We start from the raw sequence: 23,067 nt of genomic DNA, 5'->3' as shown, positions 1-23,067 counted from the left end.
CACCACACGTATACACAAACACGTGCACGTACTGGAGGTAGCTGATGGGGCTAATGCAGTAGTCAAGCCAGTCTACACTCCACTGGTTTACATCTGTGTGGCTGCATGGTAGAACACGGGTTGCCCTTTTGGACATGCATACACGTAGAATAGGTTTGCACATGTACACACACAGATTTGCACACAGATCCAGTATACATTTAAACCAAAATATGTGTCTGAGCACATACACGTGTGCTCAGACACATATTCAGACATACACGATGCAGAAACATACTAGCGTGACAGGGAGCTTTCAACTGAATTATGCATCATGAGGGTAATGTGTGTGGGAGATACAGCAGATGTGAACCTTTACCACCACACTCTCTCATTATGTAACTAATATTTGTGTCTTCTATGGAGAGGAAGCTTTGTAATGTAGAGAAACTATACAGTAACTTCTCCATCTGTATGCATCTAACCTCCCGATACAGTCGTGAGGTAACCTGACTTGTTTCTGAAAGAATTATCCTCAAAACAAAGCAAAGAATTTGCAGTTTTGCCAAATTTAAGGGATTATGAGATCATTTTTCTGTTTTCATTGTGTTTTCTATCAGTTCTGCTTTTTTTTTCGTAGCATTTTCTTGACGTTTGTGAAAAATCTAATCATCAAAGTACTACTCATAAGCTACGAACAGGGTTTAATCTCTTAAAACTAATGGAACAGCCTGAATTCACTGGATCATTAATAACACCTGCATTGTGCCCCGCTTTTAAACTTCTACTGGATTCATAGGTTTTGCTTTCCTCTAGCCCTGCAGCAACAATGTAATATTCAAGCACCATAAGCTGCTCATAACCCGCTCACATCATCCACCCAGTCACACATACTATCCTACACCAGTTCCATCACCAGTTCCATCACCAGTAACGCATTACGGCACCCATTCAGCAGCACTGACTGTTCTCTCCCCCTCGTACGCAGGATGGCTTCACCCCTCTGGCGGTGGCTCTCCAGCAGGGCCATGACCAGGTGGTCTCCTTGCTACTGGAGAACGATACAAAGGGCAAGGTACGCCTGCCTGCCCTGCACATCGCTGCACGCAAGGACGACACCAAGGCCGCGGCCCTGCTCCTACAGAACGACCACAATGCGGACGTTGAGTCCAAGGTGAGCGACGACGTATATCTATATTTAGTCTGGTGGTGGATCTTCAGTTGGTGGCTTTGTTTTTTTATTACCTCTTTGATTCTTTAATTGTTTTAATTGTTTCTTTGACTAATGATGACTTTGGTTTTCAGTCAGTTTTTGCTGCTTTTTCTCTCCTTTTGATTGTTTGAATTTGTTTTTGCAGAAAGGGGGAATGTTATATATAATATACATATATAACATTCAAGATGCCAAAAATGTTGGATTGCAGACACAAGAATTTGTGTGTGCATCATATGATCATACTAGAAAATAAGTTTAGTTTGAGAAAATTTCTCAATCTAAATCTTAAGTAACAACACCATAAATTAGCCATAAATTGTTAGTTCTTTCTCCTCTTTCTGCTCCTCCACTTGATGTCAGTGGAGGCCCTTTTCTGCTTTCTTTTTTTTTCTCACTAACTGCTCATTCTCTCCTCTCTTGGCTGACTCTGTAGATGATGGTGAATAGAACAACAGAGGTACACCTCTACTCTGTACATTATGTAGTCTCTCCATTGCAGTTCATGAGAACTTTGAAAAAAACAACAACAATCACTTCAGTGCCCCTGACTTGATGCAGTAGTGTTTCTGCAGCCCTTTGTCACGTCCCTTTGTTCCATTTTAGCTCAATCCCGTCTTCCTCCTCTTCATCGCTTCATTAATGTTAGTGAATATCTGTAGTCATTGACAAAATCAGAGCAAGTGCGCATGTTTCACTAATACTGATCAAGTAAATCCTAAAGCTGGAGGCTTGGGTATCAAGGTTTTCCTTGATTCTAATGGTTTCATGGTGTCCAAAGCTTAAGTTTCTTACTTTTGGCAAATTCTTTGTGACTGTTGACAAAATGTTGTCCCAATGTGTCCTGACACAGTTGTTCCATGAAACTGATTACCATGATAACCAGTGGTAGCATGAAAAGTGGTTATCATTCATCGAAAAGCAACGATATGTCCATAACCTGCATGATAATGAAGTTTCCATTAAGCTGTAAAGGAACCCAGCCTTCTAGCAACAGACAGTCTAATTTGTTTGACTAGTGTACCCTTCATTGATATTTAGTACCTCTAATCCTCAACCCTTGCACCTAAAGCATTTTGCATGGGACCAAAGCAACAAGCTAACATGACACTGCTTCTGTGGTAACAAGGGCCCCTTCGTCACACCAAAGCCAGGTGGCCACCTTCTGTGTGTGCCTGTTTTGGTTGGCACTGGTTCTGGCTTTGGCAGGCTTGCCAGTTCTTTGGTATGAGTCATCCAAAAATGGTTTTGTTGATCTGAGACTTTTGCATCGTGGGAAGCAAATTTGCATCGTACTTAAATGTAAAGATGGAAGAAAGTTTTAGCGGATTTCATAAAAATGTGCACTAGAGTGATCTGTCCACAGACTGAGTACGAAAAGGCAGATATTGCTTTTTATTTTTGGAAAGCTTGCTTATGTAATACGAACTGAAATGCTTCATAGTTCTAGTGGGTTTGATTTGGGACACCAGATATCAGCAGAGTGGATTCACATATCGGAGGCACCTGCTTCCCTTTTGATTTTTGGTTGTTTGAAATTGGGATTCCAGTGATTAAATAGCTTAATGTGAGATTCACTTGTCCATCGGACAGATTGTTTCCAGTGTCCTTTTGTTGCTTTGACAGCTGTTGCTCGGTAAGCCAGGGATTTTGCCAGGAAATTAGTCTCATTTAAGATGTTAACAAATGGACATTAGGTTCATTTGCACGCCTCTTTTTTTTTCTTCTTCGCACACTAAAAGTATCAGCATGTTGTAAATGAGATCAAATAGATTTAGAGTAACCTCTAAATGACATTTGTCTCAATGGAGTTGTACATTACACTCAGGCCTGCACAATATATGTGGTGTTAGTTTAAAGATGACACATAGAGGTGTATAGAAATACACCGAATCTAGAATCCTTCTAGTTGGCCCCATGTTTGATGCTTCAGTAAAAAGACTTTTTCTACTTCTGTTAGAAAAGTCAGGTGTTAGTGTAACAGTGTATAGTAGAGTGTGTGTGACTGTATGTCAACCGTAGTTCTGTAGAATGCTATAAAGCCTAAGATATTCACTTGCCATGAAGGACGTGTTTCACTTTTTGTAATATAATGTGTGTGCTTGTCTGTTTGCTTGTGTGTGTTGTCGGGTTTCTTCCATCCGCAGAGTGGTTTCACGCCCCTCCACATCGCAGCACATTATGGCAACATTAACGTGGCCACGCTTTTGCTGAACCGAGGGGCTGCCGTGGACTTCATGGCTCGGGTGAGTTTGTTCTGCCCTCTGCTGTCTGGGAGGGGTATTACAGGCTTCCAAGGCAAACGCATAAATCTGTATGGAGTGTAATTAGTGTATCTATGCTGAAACAACAAACCTACACAGCAGTGAAACAAAGGCACAGTTTAACTTCTGTGACTTGGGCAAAACCTCAGATCTCATTATCACACTCTTTGCAAACAAAAGCCTCTAATAAACACTAACTTATTGTACAATTTGTACCTATTATGAGCCCTTTAGGACAACAGTATCAGCTGAAATGCAAAAAAATGTAGGATGTGTGCATAATTATCACTAGTGGTACACTTGGCAATGAGAGGTAGACGCACATGTTGCTGCAGCTTTCAAGAGAAAAAAAAAAAACACAGATAATCCCAAACCACTCACTCAAAGTGTCATGGGTTGAAACGCTAACGCTCTCTTTTTTTTGACATCCGGTGGGACTTTTGAGCATCAACAAAAAGCAACAATAGGGGCACCCTGTAAACCTTCACAATAAAACATGTTGCACAGCTATTCTCCAATACACTTGCATTACTGACTTAAATACATTTTCATGAGTCTTTCAGTGTATTCTCTTAATTTTCTCGGGGTTGGGAAGGTATTTCTGTCAAATAGAAGGAAGCTCTGCTTATTAAAAGGAAAGCTTGCTTCTTTTTAAAGGTTCAACTTTGGAACTAGACAGTCCACTAGATCATGTTGTCAAATAACAGGAGATGATTGAGAACAAGAGAACATTTTGTTTAAAGAACAATGTCCAAAGTAACTCTCTGACTGAATTTTAAATTTGTTAGGGATATTAATAAATGCAATGACATGGATATATATATTTAAATATGACTTCTAGATGAAAAGTAAACTTGGTAAAAGTAATGTTGGCATCTGTAGTGATCTACAAGTCGAACAGCTGATCAGCAAAAGAGAAAAACCATCTTACAGCAGCAGAATAAAGGAAGTTTATCTGAAAATGTTTGGTGCATAAAGCATGGTGTGCTGGTAAAGGGTTGTGCAGGATGCTTTCATTTTGATTCGCTTGCACCACATCGCTCCGCACCTCGCTGCTTTCTCAAAGTTGGTTAGTTAACTAACAAGGGGCATCATTATGTTTTTGTTTTAATTAGAAAACAAATTCCCTGCCGCCCATTAAATACAACAGTTTATTTACAGGAATATTTGCTCTGTGATCTAAGAGAGGGCGCCATTAGAAATGTGTTGCCACATTAGACGTTGCCGAGCCAGAGTCAACACCCGCCTGTAATTATATCAGCCAGCGTGTGAAGGAGTGCTGGTGTTTGTGCTGCTTTTTGACAATGATTACAGGCTGAGTGCAGAAACCGTGCTACAACTGTAGAGAATTAAACAATGCAAGTGTCCTACAGCTGTTTGTTTGGCAATAAAAGACTACATATCCTTAATTAGGAGGGCGTAGGACTTTCCGTATCGCTGCAATAGAAGCATTACAATCTATTTACAAACCCCCTAATTACATGTTCAAATACATCTAATGAAATAATTCCATTTAATGATACGCTTTTCGAATGTGCCTACATGCTGTGAGCTTCAGTGTAAATAGTAAACCTTTAAATCTTCAGAAGAATCCTGACACGATTTTCCTCCTTTTCGTTCAGAATGACATCACGCCGCTTCATGTGGCGGCAAAAAGGGGGAACAGTAACATGGTGAAGCTGCTGCTGGACAGAGGATCCAAAATTGATGCAAAAACAAAGGTGAGACCTTGAACCCAGTTCTTATAAAGGACGTAAGAGGCTGAATGATACTTTTTGAATGACTTGAATTCATTTGTTTTTGAGATAGACAGACCTATATTCCTACTCTTTTCATAGCAGGTTTTGAATCATCAGCTGAAGTTTATCAAGCACATCTAAATGGTGCTTATGTCCCTGCACCCACACGTGCTAGTTGTAGGTTCTGTTTCTAAACTATGCTTAGACTTTTTAATATGCTTTTTTTTATTGTTAAATACCAACAATTTTGCACCTTAATTGTAAATATCAGCAATTTTGGCACCTTATTTCTTCAACCAGCATGATTTGCACATCGTTGCACTTTCTTTTGTACACTGGTTTCCTTAACTTTCTTGAATATAACATATGTGAGCTACTAGATGCCTTGAATTTCTCTAAGGGGGTGAATAAAGGATATATCTATGTAGATGTTTTGATTGCTAAAACATGAAGTTTGGGTTGGGTTGCTGTTGTTTCTTTGTCCGTCATTGATTTTTTTTTGGTGCAAGTTTATCTGTCCATATCTTGTTTTTAAAAGAAGAATCAGATTTTGTGGTTTAAAGAGTATCAAAACCTTTGCTGTCCTTCTTTTCCAGGATGGTCTGACACCTCTACACTGTGGGGCGAGGAGCGGGCACGAGCAGGTGGTAGAAATCCTACTAGACCGAGGAGCTCCTATCCTGTCCAAGACCAAGGTAGCTACTAGGATGATCAGTTGGGGTGATGCTGCCTAGCTCAGAATAGGAAAGAAACACTTTACACTGGCTGCTATGAAACAGACTAGGCTAGACTAGATCACATTTTATTTAAAACATAGTACACATTGTTAATCACACCATAACACATGTATTTATTAACCACACAGAGCTATTTGAAATCTTCTAACCAACCAGATAGCAGGTCTGTTGTTGTTGCTGTAGTGTTGTCGCATTGTCTCCATAACGTGTGTGCGACCTCTCCAGAACAGCCTGTCTTCGCTGCGTAGCCCGTCAGTTTGACCACGCAGGACGACCAGTGTAACAAACATAGACATTGTTGTAATGGCCTCGTTATAACAATGCTTCTGTAACCTTCTCAGCAACTTCCTTCACAGTCTTTCTGTGCGGCGCCCGGCCACGCCCTAACTTGCTGTGTCTGTCTGTCCATCTGTCTATGTGTCCGTCTGCGTGTGTGTTTGTCTCTCTCTCTTTGTCTGGCTCTCTCTCTCTCCCCCTCTCTGTCTCTCTTTCTTTCCCTCTCTCTCCGCCCCACTGTAGAACGGCCTGTCGCCGCTCCACATGGCCACTCAGGGCGACCACCTGAACTGCGTCCAGCAGCTGCTCCAGCACGACGTGCCGGTGGACGACGTCACCAACGACTACCTGACGGCGCTGCACGTCGCCGCCCACTGCGGTCACTACAAGGTGGCCAAGCTCATCGTGGACAAGAAGGCCAACCCGAATGCCAAGGCTCTGGTAGGGATACAAGAAGGGTGGAATCATCATTGTAGAAAGCTTCTGTCCCATTTTCTATACATTGCTTTACTCTGTACTGGGTCACAGAGGAGCTGGAGGTCACCAGACCATCATAAGGCCAATACAGAAACAAACATGCACACACTCACACCTATGAACAATTTAGGATCACCAGTTAACTTAAGCATGTTGTTGAAAAGGTAAATATTAATGAACAACGTAAAAACAAAAAAAGATAAGGATAGTCAGTTTCCAGTCCAAAAGACGTTTTTTTGTATAAGAATTCAAAGGATTTGGTGTCTTTTACAAAATTTTGCCTGAGTTTGGCCAAAGCAAAACTCAAAAAATCAATTAAACCAGCAGAAGAAAGAGGAATTTGTATTTTGTAGGTTGTGCAAAATGAGCCAGCCAGTATGTTTGTACTGCTCTGATATAATAAAAGGAAAAGTTAGAATAGGTTGGACAATTTTGGATCACCAGTTAGCTTAAGCATGCCTTTAATAAAACAAATAATAGTGAAAATATAAAATTTGATAAGAACTATCCATTTCTAGTTGCCAAAGGTCACTAGTTTTGCTTTTATGTTGACTATTTTCTCCATAAAAATTCAAAGGATTCAGTGTCTTTTACACAATTTTGCTTTTGCTTGGCCAAAATTGTACTTAAAAAGTGAATTAGATTAATACAAGAAAGAGGAATTTGTGGTTCTCTCCATAGAAATTAAAAGGATTCAGTGTCTTCTACTAAATTTTGCCTTAACTTGGCCAAAGCAAGACTCAAAAGAATCAATTAAACCATCAGAAGGAAGAGGAATTTTGTAGGTTTGTAGGTTGTGCAAAACGAGCCAGTCAGTATGTTAGTGCTGCTGTGATATGATAAAAGGAAAAATTAGAATAAGTTCACGCCTGTGGTAATTTTGAATCACCAGTTAGCTTAAGCATGCCTTTAATAAAGCAAATAATAGTGAAAATTAAATGTCTAGTTGCCAAAAGTCACTCGTTTTGCTTTTATGTTCACTATTTTCTCCATAAAATTCAGTGTCTTCTCCAGAATTTTGCACTGCTTGGCCAAATCAAGACTGAATTCAATTTACAGAAGCAAGAGGAATTTGTGTTTTATAGGTCGTGCAAAATGAGCCAGTCAGTAATCCATTACTGCTCTGATATAACGAAGGGAAAAAGGAGAAAAGATTCTCCCTTTTGTGACCAAAAAAAATTAATACTCAAGGCAATAGAGAAGAAAAACAGAGAACTGTGAGCGAAATGAGAGACGAGGGGTCAATCAAGGTCGGACAAATGTGAAATTCTGAAAATTTGAAAGACCTGAAGCTGACGCAAAGGGATGAAAAGGGCTTCTTTGTAAGCATCTGGATTTGAGAGGGAGTAGAATAATTGAGGAGGGGGGGAGAAAAAAAAAGGTTTCCTCTCCGCTCTTCACACTTCTGTATCGGAGATTCATTTCCTTTCGGATCATTTGCTCCCCTTTAAGCAGTCACACATTCGCAGATGTTTTATAACTGCGGCGAGTTCATTTCTTGCTGGATTTCAGTGATGATACTACAGTCTTTACGTTGAGATTTTTTCTTCTCTTTTTTTTTTTTTCTCTCAGAACGGTTTCACTCCACTTCACATCGCCTGCAAGAAGAACAGAGTCAAAGTGATGGAGCTGTTGCTTAAACACGGAGCGTCTATCCAGGCTGTCACAGAGGTACTACATCCTCTTTTCTGCTCTTCACTACCATTACATACATAATATGAACCTGCTTTTGTCTTTGTTTGGGTTTAATGAAGTGAATTGACAAGTTCATTTGGTTTTTAATTTGATATTTCTGTTTCCCTGCAGTCTGGTTTGACGCCCATTCACGTGGCAGCCTTCATGGGCCACGAGAACATCGTTCACGCGCTGACACATCACGGAGCATCACCCAACACCACCAACGTAGTGAGTGGATCATTTGTAATGCACTTTTTAGAAGTACGTGCTCAGAGTTCGGAGCTCCTTCTTACGACTGTTTGTCTCCCAGCGAGGGGAGACCGCTCTCCACATGGCAGCCAGGGCGGGCCAGGCAGATGTAGTCCGATACCTGCTGAAGAACGGAGCCAAGGTGGAGACCAAGTCCAAGGTCAGAACGCTGGGCCTCTTTATCAATCACAGGAGAAAACAAACAAGGATAGAACACGGAGCCAAACAGTCACTTTCTCCTTCTCTGCAGGACGACCAGACAGCGTTGCACATCTCCAGTCGGCTGGGGAAAGTCGACATCGTCCAGCAGCTGCTGCATTGCGGCGCCTCTGCCAACGCTGCCACCACCTCAGGCTACACCCCCCTTCACCTGGCTGCCCGAGAAGGACACCAAGACGTCGCCGCCATGCTGCTGGAGAACGGGGCCTCGCTCTCTTCCTCGACTAAGGTGAGCCTCACGGATCCGGTGAACCAAGCAGTGCAGATAAGATTCACTCGTTTCAGTGTCGTGTGTCCCCACTAGTGGGCGCCAGTTTCTGTTTTCAGCAGCCTCCAAGATGCTTGAAACAAACAAAAGCTGAAATGTGCTGTTTTCACAACATAAGCAGTCACAGTCTCCAGTTAGGAGAGCCATAATCTACCATAACTGTATTATTTTCTGCCATCTTCTCTTTGTATTACAGCTGTTAGGGTTCACTTCAATTCTTGTTGTTTTGTTCCTTTTCCAGACAAAGTATTGATCAGTTTTTAGTGTTCACGTTCAGAATAGTGTTGGCCCAGTAATTTAAAACCACTTTATTTCCCTCTCGGGGTGTTTTTTTTTGTTTGTTTTTTTTTAATCGATGCAGTCAACCATGAACGCATAATGGCATTTTTTTTTTTTTTTTGGCGGTGGTGGTCTCCCATCTGACTAATTGTGCTGATCAAGGTCAAAACGAGACAAGGGAGAGACTTTTTACACAAGTAGTGCACGTGTGTGGTATGTTGCTGGGGGCTGTCTTTGAAGGTAACCTCTGTCAGTGGAACAGATTAATGAAGGGTAAACCCCATGGTGCTCTCTTCCTCCGCCTCTCTCTCACACACATGCAGCATCTTTTGGGACGTTACCTGAGTCAGCTGCTCAAGGAATCGATGTGACACCAAAGTGTGATCGGGGGAATTGGAAGATGGGAGCAATGGATTGACCCATTTGTGATATTTCTTGGATAAATTTGTCTTTAAAGTGACGGCATTTTAAAACATTTCAAACTAACCCGACTATCCATATCTCCTCCAAAATGATCCTTTAGTTTATGTTTAAGTCGTATTAATAGCGACTGTGACCAATCACACAATGAGGTCATGTGTTTCAGAGCGTGGAATCTGTGTGAGTCCCACATTCCTCTGGAAATTATGACCTAATGTCTTTAAATATCTTCACATACACACAGGAAGGAAGCCAAAATTAACACATTATACATTACAACCATTTGATGTGGAGTACATGAGGAAACGAAATCTCTGGTTTGCCTTTTTTTAGGCTGCTACAATCTTATGGTTATGCCCTGTTGTCACTAAATTATTTATGCACAGATAGCATATATATTTTTGTATTTATTTATTTTTATTTTACCTTTATTTAACCAGATAAAAGACCCACTGAAACCTCTTTCACAAGGATGACCTGGCCAAGAAAGGCAGCCGCAAATAAACACACAACAAAACAATCACAAAATAAATATTTAAACATTGGAAGGGTGATTTAATTCCTCAAAAATGGCTGCTATGTTAATATTTATCTTTCCCATGATCTCCACTTCTGTACAGAACCCCACAAGTGTTAATCCTCAAGATATGTCAACATCATATTTATTTATAGATTAACACACATTTAGCTGAATTCATAGCTGCAAACAGTAGCTTGATTTAAAGTGACTTTAGATCATAATGTCAGGTCATCCAAGCATTTTGATGACAGATTTTAGGATCAGACAGTCTGTTCTGAATGCATTGAGTAGATTTAAATGGATAAGCATCGTGTTTTTTTCAGTTTATGCAAAAACAACATCTCTGCTGCTGCTATTAGACTCTTGTAACTATGCTGTTATGTGTCCTTTTTACTTCTAAAAAAGGTTATATTGCGTAAACTTGATAATACAGATGAGTTCATTGCGACTATGTGAGACACTACGAGCTTGTTCCCAGGCCGACCAAGTCCGAACTTAAATAATGCAAACATTCACATCCTGTATGAATCCCCTTCTGTACTCCTCCCTCCCTCGCTCTCTCTCTCCATGCTTTCATTTCAATTAAGTGTCTTTTCTGTGTCCAACAGAAAGGGTTCAGTCCTCTGCATGTGGCAGCAAAGTACGGCAAGATGGAGGTGGCCAGTTTGCTCCTACAGAAGAGAGCTGCGCCTGATGCTGCGGGAAAGGTGAGGTGTCTGGAAAAAACAAAGAAAAAAGAAAAGAGGAGAGTTCTGGCAGACAGCTCACTCTGGGGAGGCGATCCTAATCTTAACCAACATTTGAGGAAGTTTTCAGATGCTGGAAAACATGAGCTGTCTGCGGAGGGAAGCAGTTGGCACAGGAAACAGGAGTATAAACTTAAATTGGTTAATTTCTGTAACAAAGTGTGTCAAGATCTGACCTTTGATGAAAGAGAAGGAAATAGGAAAAGTGTTTGAACACTCACGGGGATCATTAGCAGCTATGTGTAGAGGATATATACAAGCTGCAGAACACTAAGAATGAAGTTATACATGTGCAAATGTTTTGTAAGGAGTCTTAGTTGTGGGTCAGACAGTCAACTTTTCCTGTTGCGATATGACCAATAAATAGTTCAAATCAGGAATTTATTCAGATACTGTGACCGTTTATCATTCTGTGGGTCTTTCTGCCGCCTGCCCTTATCCAACCTGTCTCTAAGAGAGTAAACAGAGCCCCTTTTTGGAGTTTCCAAGCTGCAACTGGGGGTAATTGCATGTAGGAGCGGCAGGTTTAGTTCTGATCACGGGGCAACAATGCAAACAGATGCTCGTTCCGTTGCAAAAACCTTGTAAGCACATTTGCTTTTATTCCCTGGATGCACACACACACATTGACAGACTTACTGAGCAGAGGCCTACTGGCACTAGCTGTACGTGTGTCTGTGCCACCATCTGAGAGCATTTAACATAATGGCAGTCAGGTATGATAATGAAGCTTCCACTCTGGTGGTGTCACGCTGGAATCAGCCCCGCTTTCAAAAACACAAAGCAAAAATCAGGCCTTTGCTGCAGTTTAATGACAGTGATTTTCTTCAGAGGTAAGAGAAAAAAGAACTGTTTCGTTTCTAACGTTTTAACCAGGAAAGCCTTTTGACCCAAAATATGAATATATCGCACATCTCTCCAGGGCCGCTGTAACCACACATCAGGAAATTCTGTTTGCGCTTTTTCTGAGTAATTTCAAGCATTCAGTGTCACGTCAAGTGACTTGATGCATGAAGACAAAACAGAAAAATTAACTTTAAAGGTCTCCTCAGAAATTTGCAGTCATTTCCTGAGCTTCACTGTGCAGACGGATGTACTGCATGTGCAGAGTTTGACACTAGGGGGCTGCTGGATTTGCTGAAGGGTGAAAGTTTCTCTGTGCTCACATTACAGCTGAATTTAAGACTGTCTACCTGTGGTGCAGACACTTGACACCTCCGGCGCAAACATGTATACTGTGGGGGGAAAAAAGACTTGTCAGTAAAATAAGAGCAATCTTGTGGTCAAAAATTGAAAGTTTTTAAATGAAATATATTGATGTAGTCATTTCTTTTTATTTTCTACATTAAGTAAAAAGAGTTGTGGTAAGATAGATGCTCTTTTTTTGAGGAAAAAATACATTACAGTCAGATTTGTGCAGATTTTCCAGGTCATGGTAATCCTAGAAAGTCCTAGCAGCTGGACTACTGGACTTAAGATGTCTTCAAGAACCTAAAAGATGAGACATTTTACCGAAACTCCTAGGATACATCAGACACATGTTGTTCCAAGCATCCAAAGTTTATGTCCTGAAGTTTGTCCGAAGGGGATCTTTAAATGAAAAGAATACCAACATGCTGCTGCTTCTGCTGCTAGCACACTAATGCTATTCCTCCTCCTCCTGCTGAAAAAGATGATAAAGTGTCATCATCGCTGTCAGAACCATGTATCTCCAATTTTGCCCACTTTTCATCTCGGCTGCACTCGCTGCGATTATCATACCGCAGATGAGTCACTAAGCAAAACGAAGGCAGTGGATTTGCATTGTAGATCATGTCGGCATTAAATTTTATAAGGAAGAAGAATGTGTGGAATAAAAAGAGCAATACTGGCTGCATCAGTTCTTCTTCTTTTTCTTTTTTTGTTGCTGTTCTGGACATGACTGCAATGTTAAAATTCTCCCACTTCTTAAGCGAATCATTTGGTGCAAAGTTGACATTTTGGAGATACATTCCACCTTCTTTGTCTCAGTTGATAATGTCCTCTAGCTTCTTCTTCTTCTTCAGGATTTCAGCATGAAGCTCTAAACTGTCTCCCGTACTAAGTATGTTTCATCAGTTTAATGTCCATCTCCCCTCCATCTCTTAACATTCTGTTGATTTTGGTTCTTTCATTTGACTTATCAGCGTGTTTGAGCTTGTGCGTGTTCTAATCTGGTGTTGTGTTGCATGCCTGTGTGCGTGGATGTGTGTGTGTGCGCGCGTGTGTGTGTGTGTGGGTGGGTGTTTTAGAGTGGGCTAACTCCACTGCATGTAGCCGCTCACTACGATAATCAGAGAGTGGCACTGCTGCTGCTGGATCAGGGAGCTTCCCCGCACGCTGCCGCCAAGGTATCCACACAAACACACAGAAACACACGTGCTACAGTCAACTCACCTGGCTTTTGCTTTCAACGCCATCTCAGATCATTAACAAGCGTTCTGTGCGTGACGTCCTGTCTGTATTTATGCAGATCTAATGCTCATTTCCATCCATTCCATCGTGTGTAACCTTCAGCGTTGTGAGTGAAAGTGCGGGTTTTCCTTTGTTCTCTTTGAAGTCACTCCACCAGCTGGAATTTAGCGCATAATGTCGACATTTTGGGGTTGGGATTTTCGAAAAAAATGTCATTATTTCTCATAAAACTAAACTAGACAGTGTTGTCAGTGAACTTGCAGGGGCTGGAGATGTGTCGTAAATTACTCCAAAGACACTCATTACTCACAACTTTCTGTCTGTTCTAGGGCTGTAAATGTTGTGTGTTCCAAATAAAAAGCAAAAAAAAAAAGCAGTTTAGTTGAAATGTCAAATGCACATGGTCGCCGACATATGGTCAAGTAGTGGTTCTTCTCCTACTAGGCTTTCATAGTCAAAAAAAACACAGAGTAGAAACCAAAATACTGCAGGAAATGTCTGTTTTGCTGCTGGATCGACACCCTGCACGAGGAGACCGAAAGCTCGTAAAGCTCATTTATCTTTGCTCTCGGTCTTCCCTTTCTGGCTCTGTCTCCTCCTAACTCTCTCTTCCTTAATCTGTATCTGTCTCTATTTATTCCTCGACTTTTCCTGCTTCCCTCCCACACTCTTAGTCATTCCTCCCTGCCTGCCTGTCTTCACTCTGAGTTTCTCTTCCTCTATAAATTGTTTTTTTCATTTGGCTGCTTTCTAAAGTTAGTCTGCTGGGTCTAATTTAAGTGCTTTTGGAAAGGGATCAATCTGTGTGCAGCGGAGCAGTTGTCTAGAGGCGTTTCTGTACAAACGCGAGCAGTGAACACATCTCAGAGTTGTGTCGTGAAACATGGGTCATGTGTGACATCTCTGACAGGAGGATCTGAAAGTGTGATTTTGACTCATGCAATAGGACTCGTTTTAAGATTCAGGGAGTGAAATCAGATTTGAATCAAAGGTTTGGAAATGAGCACAAACGCAGTAACAGACAAACTCATGATGTTACCAATCTAAGCTAAAATCACCCCACTGCTCTGTAGGACCTCAAGGCTTCCTACAGATTTGAATGAAGCCCTCCTGCTGACACCAGTGGAGCTCCCAACAGTAAATGCTGCCTCTAGTCTAATTCTGTCTTCTCTAAAGTGGCCAGAGTGAAGAAAGTCAGAAAGGTCCCTCTTCAGCTGCTGTCCTGTCTCTTTTTACTGTGTATGTGCTCAGCCAGCTGAGAAACGCCACATGTTTGAGGTCTCAGATGCTCATTCAGTGTCAAGGAGTTTTATTTCTCCCACTAATGATACATTAAATTCTCCTGAAGTCGTGATGTTTGCTGTCATGACAAAGTTTAGATGCAATATGTTGACTTTTTTGGTCAAATATCTGCATCGTGATCTCTCTGTAATCTAAAAATACCTGTTAGACGCTGACACTGACAGTTTAGAATTCTGAACTGAAACTCTTCATCTATTAAAGCTTCTGAGCTTGATTCAGGTTTTCTTTAGTCCACCACCACGAGTGCAGAAACAAGTGTTACCTGTCATTTTCTTTATATTTATTATATCGATTTTTGTAGATATAATGAACAGGGATGCACGGTAATAATCAGAATGAAGTTAAATGATGGCCCAAAATAAACACTGACAGGCAGTTAATATGAAAATGTTACATAAGAATAAAGATGTCATGATTTGCAAGTACATTTTTCAGTGAATGTCTACATTTGAAAAGCATTGCATTTCCTGTTTTCATCTGCCAGAGGGCCATCGTGATAAGTAGTAATGTGTGAATTCACCAGAACTCAACTACAGGAGAGAGACTGGGTGTTCTCTAGAGCAAAAATGAAGATGTTCTGATACTGGCAGTAATCCAACATCGTGCATCCCTCATGATGAAAATGACAGTCTGGTGTAAATGTTGCCATGGTGACCTTACAGCTTCGTCCATATTTCAGCCTGTAATGTGTCGAACGAATTCCATTTTGATTCAAAATGGAATAAAATGCATTACAGAAGAAAGCACCTAATGAAAACCTTCCTTGTTTTGAGCATAATTAGCCATTTCTCTATTACAGTAACACAGATTAAATAACACACCAGCCATCACTTCCATAGAAGAGCTCAGTTTAACATGCTGACATCTACGCCTCTCTCTTGCCCTCCTCAGAATGGCTACACGCCGCTCCACATCGCTGCCAAAAAGAACCAAATGGACATTGGGACCACGCTGCTGGAGTACGGCGCTGACACCAACGCAGTGACGCGGCAAGGCATCAGCCCCATTCACCTGGCAGCGCAGGAGGGCAGCGTGGACCTAGTGTCGCTGCTGCTGGCCAAGAACGCCAACGTCAACGTGTGCAATAAGGTAGAAGCGGTCACGCGGCAAAAACAGCTTCATTATTGGCATTTTGACCTCGTTGTCACAGAAAAAGACACGCATCCTCAGACTTGTCCAGCCAGTTTTCAGTGTTCGCTGATACACGCAGCATGTTTCAATCTTGTTATGTGCTCACACCATAACTGATTTATTTGTGTGCTGACACATGGTTGTGCATGTCCTTTCTCCATCCACAGAGCGGACTTACACCACTTCACTTAGCAGCTCAGGAGGACAAGGTCAACGTTGCAGAAGTCCTTCTCAACCACGGGGCTGATGTCAACCCACAAACAAAGGTGAGGCGTTGTCAGAGAGCACATACTGTAAATACACTAATGTCTGTAATTCTCTATTTGAGATTTAATGCGTTTATCACTGCCTTTGCGGTATGCGCTTGTCTTTATCTGAACTTGATATTTCTGCATAGTTTCAGTGTATTTAAAGCATCGGAAAAATACACTCAGACAGTCTGTTATCCGCAATCATCTCAGGTGCTGCATAAATAAAGGATTGATACCCGAGTGGAAGGTGTTCATGTCTTTATGGATGCGCCTCACACTGCAGCAAACACACACACACACACACACACATGAACGCGAACATGCTGTAATATAAAGTCCCATAACAGGCTGCTCACGTTCACTGAGGCAGACCCGCAGTAGCTGAAGGTTGGGATAACACAAGGGTATTTTGTGTGTGTTTGTGCTGACGGGACAGTTGTTTACAGAGGATGCGTTATTCACTCACTGATCTCCATTATCTTTGTGCACATATGCATAATGCAAACGATGACATGAAATATGATGCAGTTTTGAAGTGTGTTTGTGATTAGACACAGCGTGCCGGGAAGTAGAGTCTGCAGAATGATTTTTAAATTCTTGCAAAATCCAAGTATGAGCTGATTCTTTCGGAAACTGTTGTGTAATGATATGAGGCCTTCAGTCAGCAAAAGTAACTCACGGTCTCCCTTCTTTTTATGTGTTCGCCCTTTCATGTCTGTGCCTCTTCCTCCATTTACTGCCCTTAATGCAGATGGGTTACACTCCGCTGCACGTGGCCTGTCACTACGGCAATGCAAAGATGGCAAACTTCCTGCTGCAGAACCAAGCCAGAGTCAACGGCAAAACCAAGGTACGCTGGGAAAAAAAATAATGGCTTTTTTTTAACTGTACAATTAACTGTACAATTTTCTTTCTTTTTTTCTTTTTTTTCTTTCATTTTTCTTTTAATTTTCTTTTTTTTTTTTAATGTATTAATTTAATTACTGATAATAGCAATTACAATCACTGAAAATTGTATTAATTTACATGTTGACAGTAAAAAAAAAAACTGTAAATAATCTCTACATAAAAAAAAAAATCTGTATTTTTACAAATGGTTAATCATTCTTTCACAGCATTCGACTATAAAATCAGCAGTTTAAATCTGAAAAAATAAGTATTTTACAGATATTTGCAATTTTTTTGAAAAAAAAAGTGTATATTAAGAAAAGAAAGACTAATATTTTTCAGAATTTGTTAAAACATGTTAAAGTACAGATATTGTCTAATGAAATCAGAGAAAAAAATACTCATTTATGTGTTAAAAAAAATAACAAAATAACAATTTACAATATGTGACCATAGTGGGGTTTTTTTGTTTGTTTTTTGCTGTATTAAATCCATTTGAAATATAGATATTTTGCAGATATTTGTGCCATTTTTTTTGCTTTTTACACTTTTTAAAAATTACAACATTAAATCATTTTTAAACATATTTTTTCTGGCACCTCTGTAGCCTCATTTCCACCATCCACATGACATCATAGACTGACCTACAAACAAACACACAGTCTCGTATTGCTGTTTAGGTAAAAATCACCCTGTATGAACACAGTTGGTTCATTCTCCTCCAGGACTAACTCACTGTGCTCATGTCTCTGTCTAGAACGGGTACACTCCTCTACACCAGGCAGCTCAGCAGGGCCACACCCACATCATCAACCTGCTGCTTCAGCACGGGGCCTCGGCCAACGAGCTCACCGTGGTCAGTGCACAAACACACTGGCACAGACACGCACTCTCCAACGGAGCTGAAGATTGATGAATTACTAATTGCTTTTTGTGTATCTGTGCACCTCCTGTGAATAACTTCCTCTTTGTCTGTCGCTGGTCAGAACGGCAACACTGCCCTGTCCATCGCCCGCCGTCTCGGGTACATCTCGGTGGTGGACACACTGAGGCCTATGACGGATGAAAACCTGAACACCATGGTGAGACGCTTTCCTCATGTCTCATGTGGTTTAATGCACATGAACTTTATTGTATCACCAATCATCCTATATATATCTATTATAACTTGGAAATAAGTTGCATATAGACACAATAATACATTACCAACATGTGACAGTGAAGAAATCAGCATGCTTATGATTGAAAAGGTGTGCATCTTAGAGTAGCCACACAATATGAAACAGTATAGAAACAACTTTCAAAGAGTTTGAATGGTTATGTTTAAATTGTAGGGATGCACGATATATCTGCGACCACATCGGTATTGGCTGATATTAGTGTTTTTTCTGATATATCGGTATCGGTCAGGTGAACAAATTTAGCCGATGATTGTCTAACATCAGCGCCTTCGTCTCTACATTTGATATTGCTGCTATTTAACAGATGTTTTTACTTAAATGGTCCTGGACTTGAACGTTAAATATGTTTAGATATGTTTTAGTTATGTTACATAATAAAGAAGACTATGTGGTCTAATTTGGGCTTCTTTTGAATAGTTTTCTCACAGTGCTTACTTCTACTCATTTTTCGGTGTGAACAAAAATTGAATATCGACATCGGTAATATCGGTTATCTGCGATATTGGAAATCTTAATATCAGATATCATATTGGCCAGAAATTTTAATATCGTGCATCACTAGTAAATTTCTTATGCTTTGCGTGAGTGACTAATTTTTTAAGATGGTAAAGTTTTAAAATAGTTTTCCACTTTCTAGGCAGCCATTGATTTTGTATCTTAATTATATGAACATTCATTTAAAACTGTTTGAAAAAATTGCCATCCTCGCTAAACATGTCATTGCTGTTAAAGTTTTGCCACCCTGAGGTACAAGGTGATGAAGTTACAAAGTGTTTGATTGCGAGAATTCTCCTCTGTGGTGCGTTCAAGGACAGGATTTTACAGCTGTCTAGCAAAATGCATTGCAGCCAGGTGATACAGGCTAAAAGTTTGGGCACTAATAGTATTGTTTTGGTTGTTGATTGCATTAAAAAAGTTATTGTTTGCTAAAAACTTGAGAAATGCTTTTAAAAAATGGTTTGTAGTAAGCTGAAGTATTCATCCGTAGAACCGCTTCTTATTGAGCATCTGTGTTAAACTCAATTGTGTACCTGACTCCTTACCTAAATATAAACTTGGACCAATGAGCCAGCAGCTTACTGCGAGAGGAGTGAGAGTGTAAATACTGCAAATCAGCCAGCAAGTCAGTCAGTCACGCTGCGTCACATGTGTGAAGTTGTCCTGATTAAGAGAGAGAGAGAGAGGGCTTAGATTGGAGCTTAAGGTTTCTCCTCATATAGCCGAGGTCACTAACAGCGATCTGATTCCACATACACACACTTGTATGGGAGGAGGGAGGAGGGTGAGAAAATGGGACAGAAAGAGAGGCAGCGGGATGATGACGAGGTGACAGGAGCGTGCAGGGGGAGGGACGGCGAGTGAAGAGACGGACGGAGAGGTCGCTGAGGATTCGGCGGCATCAGCAGAAAAGTGCGTTAGTCCAAACTGTCTCTACATACGGTTGTGCACCTGAAAGATCAAGGTCATTTCCCTACAACTGTGTGTGTGAGTGATCTATTATTCACTGTGCAGAGACCTCTTGAATCTGCAGCCTGTCTTTCTGGTCAGTTGTGTGGGTGAAACCGGACTTCAGACGTATAGGATCAGCACTTCTTGCTTTGACGGGGGCCACAGCCACGTTTAATGTCCATATTAGGAAACATATGTGCAGGCCCCACTTTGGTTGGAATGTAAATGCTGAACTTGTCACTAACTGACTGCAGTTGTCTGAGCTACAGGTGATTTAACACTGTAAAAGTGGGCAATCTTCAAGACATACTTCCTGATCTTCTTATTTCAAAACCCAGTATTTACCGCTCAGCTCAGTGCTGCAGTCAGCTGTGAAAAAAGCGAGCAGTAAGCCGGTGGGGAGTGATGGTATTCTGAGGTTTTAATATCAGAAAATACGCTTTAAGGTTCAGGTTTAGCATGTCATAGTGTGTACATGTGCATGAAAAAGGAAAAACACTGTTTATGTCATGATAGTTGAGTACGGATGGTGAACTTAAGTGACCATTAGATATACTGATATATAATAATACAATATGCACTGCAAATAAATAGCACAATTTCCAGAATTTTGATGGTTTTCAAAAGCATAAAGTTGTTTTTCACATGTCATTTTTTCCACATTTGCAGAGTGCATCAGAAAAACACAAAATCAACGTCCCAGAGACCATGAATGAGTTCCTCGACATGTCTGACGATGAAGGTATGTGAAAAACTTCTTTTAAAAAATGCTCACAATTCTAATTTCCAGCCATCCAGAACTAAAATAAGGTTAATCAATACTTGCAAATGGTTGTTTGACTTGTTTTTAATAGCAGCATACTGCATGATTTCCATACGCTGTGTGATGTCATTGTCGTTAACGTGCATGTTTCACTGTATCCACATCACACAGTCCAGGCCAATGTGCCAGAAATTCTCAGTGAGGACTCTTTTTCAGATGATGATGAAGGTATTTTTTGCCACTTTGAATTCGCTGTTCCTTTGTTGGTTGGTTTTCCTTTAACACCTCAGCAGAGCTGCCCCTGCTTGTAGCTAACAGTGAAGCTTTCGCTCTACTGCTCTCCAGCTGTACTGCTCTTTTGAATGCAAAATCAGAATACACTCACTCAACAGCAAGAATACACACTTACACTGAGTGGCGTGATTATTCTTGAGTTATTATGACATTAAGGCCCCATGAATGAACCTCAAGAGCCAATGAGAGGATCAGATCGAGTAGATGTTTGATTGTTTTTATTAAATTTACTTTGTCTACCACCAGCAGATAAAGATATCTCAGCTGTTTTAGCCTTGAGCCTTTCAGATCCTGCTTCTATTCACAAACTGACACCGCTGATGTTATTTTCACTGCCACTTTAAAACACATTTGTTATTTTTATCACCTTGCAAACCATAAATCCCTTCCTGCATGATTCTTCTCATCAAAGACACTCAAGTGTCATCCAAACTTCAATGCTGCACTCTTTTTGAAAAGAGCTAAAAAAAAAATGAAAACAAGGTCAATGTAACTCACTTTGTAACTCACATGACAGACTGCGAAGAGACCTGCATGCACTCGATTAAATAACCTCACTGTATGTCAAAACCCTCAACGGATGACATAACATCAGCGTTAGTTAGCGGTAGAACAGCCCTGCATAGCCGAAGCACTGCCAAGTTTAAAGGTACAAGTCGCATTGTCTGCCCACTTTGGTCTTCTGTCCTTTTTTTGTTTTGGAACCACAGAGCCAACATGCTTGTAAAATTGATGAGCTTGTTCATGGGCTGTTGCCTAGGAGACGGTCGCGAGGGGGTGTGCAGTTTCTTTGTCAGGTGATACAGGGAGACTAAACACGTACACACACGTATCGGGTGATGGTGGAGCCGCATGATGAAGATCCTCATTGGCACAATGTGTTATCACTACCGTGGAGGAATTATAAATACGAGTATCCATGGCCTCACCTACTCCATATAAACTGTTTATACTGTGTACATAATTCATCAGCATTGTTCTTGTAATATTCACTTTGCCCAACACCAGGAGACTGGTTTCAGTTGGCTGTTGCATTCAGGCCTGCACTCCTTCCTCTTTATTGGGTGTTTTTTTTCTTCTTCTCTGTGTGTGTGCTTGTGTGAAGAAGGGAGTAAAGAGTTTCCACAACTCTCTTTAATCCTATATGGAGGGAGCCAATCCTATTAAGCTCCAGGTTGGAGTGACTGTAACAAGTCACCAAGAAGGTCTCTGGCTGTGTGTTTGTGACCTGCCATCACAAGCTCATCTCATGCTTTCTATAGACCACTGTGGCCACTAATAGCGCTATCTATAGAAAACTTAACTTGTCGCCACAGTGCAGATGATCTCCACGATGTCTAAAGCACAGGCCTTAAAGGAAATGATTGCCTACTAAAGGTCCTTCACTGACAAAATATCTCTTGCGTAATTGTTCCAAAATCACTATTCTTGTGCAAGATTGAGTCATTGTGCAGAAGGAAGGGTTGCTCAAGATATTTTTTTTAATTTTAAATGGCAAAACCGTTGCACGATGGGGGTTGTTTCATCATTATTTCAGCCCTGCACTCCCAGTTTGACATGCAGCCAGGACTCCCTGTCTGAGTCCTCGGTGAGAGTTTTCCTCTCCAGTCTGAGGTTCCCAAGCTCAAACGACCCCGTCAGCTGACTGAGCACTCTCCACCACAGCGGTAAACACTTCCAAGTTGACGCTCTTGTTGTGGATGCTGTTGACGCGCAGTCTCTCTCGCTCTCTCTCTGTGCAAATCCAATGAGATGAGCTTTTTTTTTTTTTTTTGAGCCGCCTGCAGGAGAATTAACCCCGGTGTGTCCGTTAGTGTCAGCTGGACTTCTAATGTTTCACTTCAGCATTGGGCACTCTGTTTTTTTTTCTTCAGTGCAGCAAGGAGGCGCAAAACTTTGTTTGATTGCTGTTTCTTGTGCGTAAAGGCGGAAGGCAGAGATGTGCGCATCGGCCACAAGCGCGCTACTTGGTTGGAATGGAGTTAAGTGGTTGAGGTGAAGAGAGGGCAACTTTTTCCATCAGCAGCAGAAAGCACTGAATGGACTGCTTAATACTCTGAGCCTCTTCTCTGTGGATTTACGTTTCTATCCTGTGGACGTTCCGCGGCTTTTTTTTTCTTTTTTTTTTTTTTAAGAGAGAAACAGAAATCACTCAGGGAATATAAAGAGCTGAGCTGTGATCGATATGGCCGCGTTGGACAAAGGTAAGTCGTTGGGGGGCATCAAAAGGAGTTTCATTAAAAACCGGATCGAAAGAGAGGCAGAAAAGAAAGTGAAGGGCAGGAAATGATGTGAGTCATCAGCCCTGTTAT

General features: G+C 41.1%; 1 protein-coding gene across 1 annotated transcript in view; it reads left to right on the top strand.

Moving 5' to 3' along the window:
* Nucleotides 1–23,067, top strand: part of ank3a (ankyrin 3a) — a 118,791-nt gene that overhangs the window by 69,033 nt on the left and 26,691 nt on the right. The window contains exons 6-23 of the mRNA XM_008280424.1: nt 968–1,153; nt 3,340–3,438; nt 5,079–5,177; nt 5,792–5,890; nt 6,452–6,649; nt 8,258–8,356; nt 8,492–8,590; nt 8,673–8,771; nt 8,862–9,059; nt 10,926–11,024; nt 13,334–13,432; nt 15,690–15,887; nt 16,097–16,195; nt 16,932–17,030; nt 17,826–17,924; nt 18,055–18,150; nt 20,368–20,440; nt 20,633–20,689. Coding sequence (XP_008278646.1) covers nt 968–1,153; nt 3,340–3,438; nt 5,079–5,177; nt 5,792–5,890; nt 6,452–6,649; nt 8,258–8,356; nt 8,492–8,590; nt 8,673–8,771; nt 8,862–9,059; nt 10,926–11,024; nt 13,334–13,432; nt 15,690–15,887; nt 16,097–16,195; nt 16,932–17,030; nt 17,826–17,924; nt 18,055–18,150; nt 20,368–20,440; nt 20,633–20,689 — 2,095 coding nt within the window. The remainder of the gene's footprint in view (nt 1–967; nt 1,154–3,339; nt 3,439–5,078; nt 5,178–5,791; nt 5,891–6,451; nt 6,650–8,257; nt 8,357–8,491; nt 8,591–8,672; nt 8,772–8,861; nt 9,060–10,925; nt 11,025–13,333; nt 13,433–15,689; nt 15,888–16,096; nt 16,196–16,931; nt 17,031–17,825; nt 17,925–18,054; nt 18,151–20,367; nt 20,441–20,632; nt 20,690–23,067) is intronic.

This window comes from Stegastes partitus, unplaced genomic scaffold, assembly GCF_000690725.1.
Source record: "Stegastes partitus isolate 25-593 unplaced genomic scaffold, Stegastes_partitus-1.0.2 Scaffold192, whole genome shotgun sequence".
In the NCBI taxonomy this organism is placed as follows: Eukaryota; Metazoa; Chordata; class Actinopteri; family Pomacentridae; genus Stegastes; species Stegastes partitus.
This window is presented reverse-complemented; position numbering and strand designations above follow the sequence as displayed.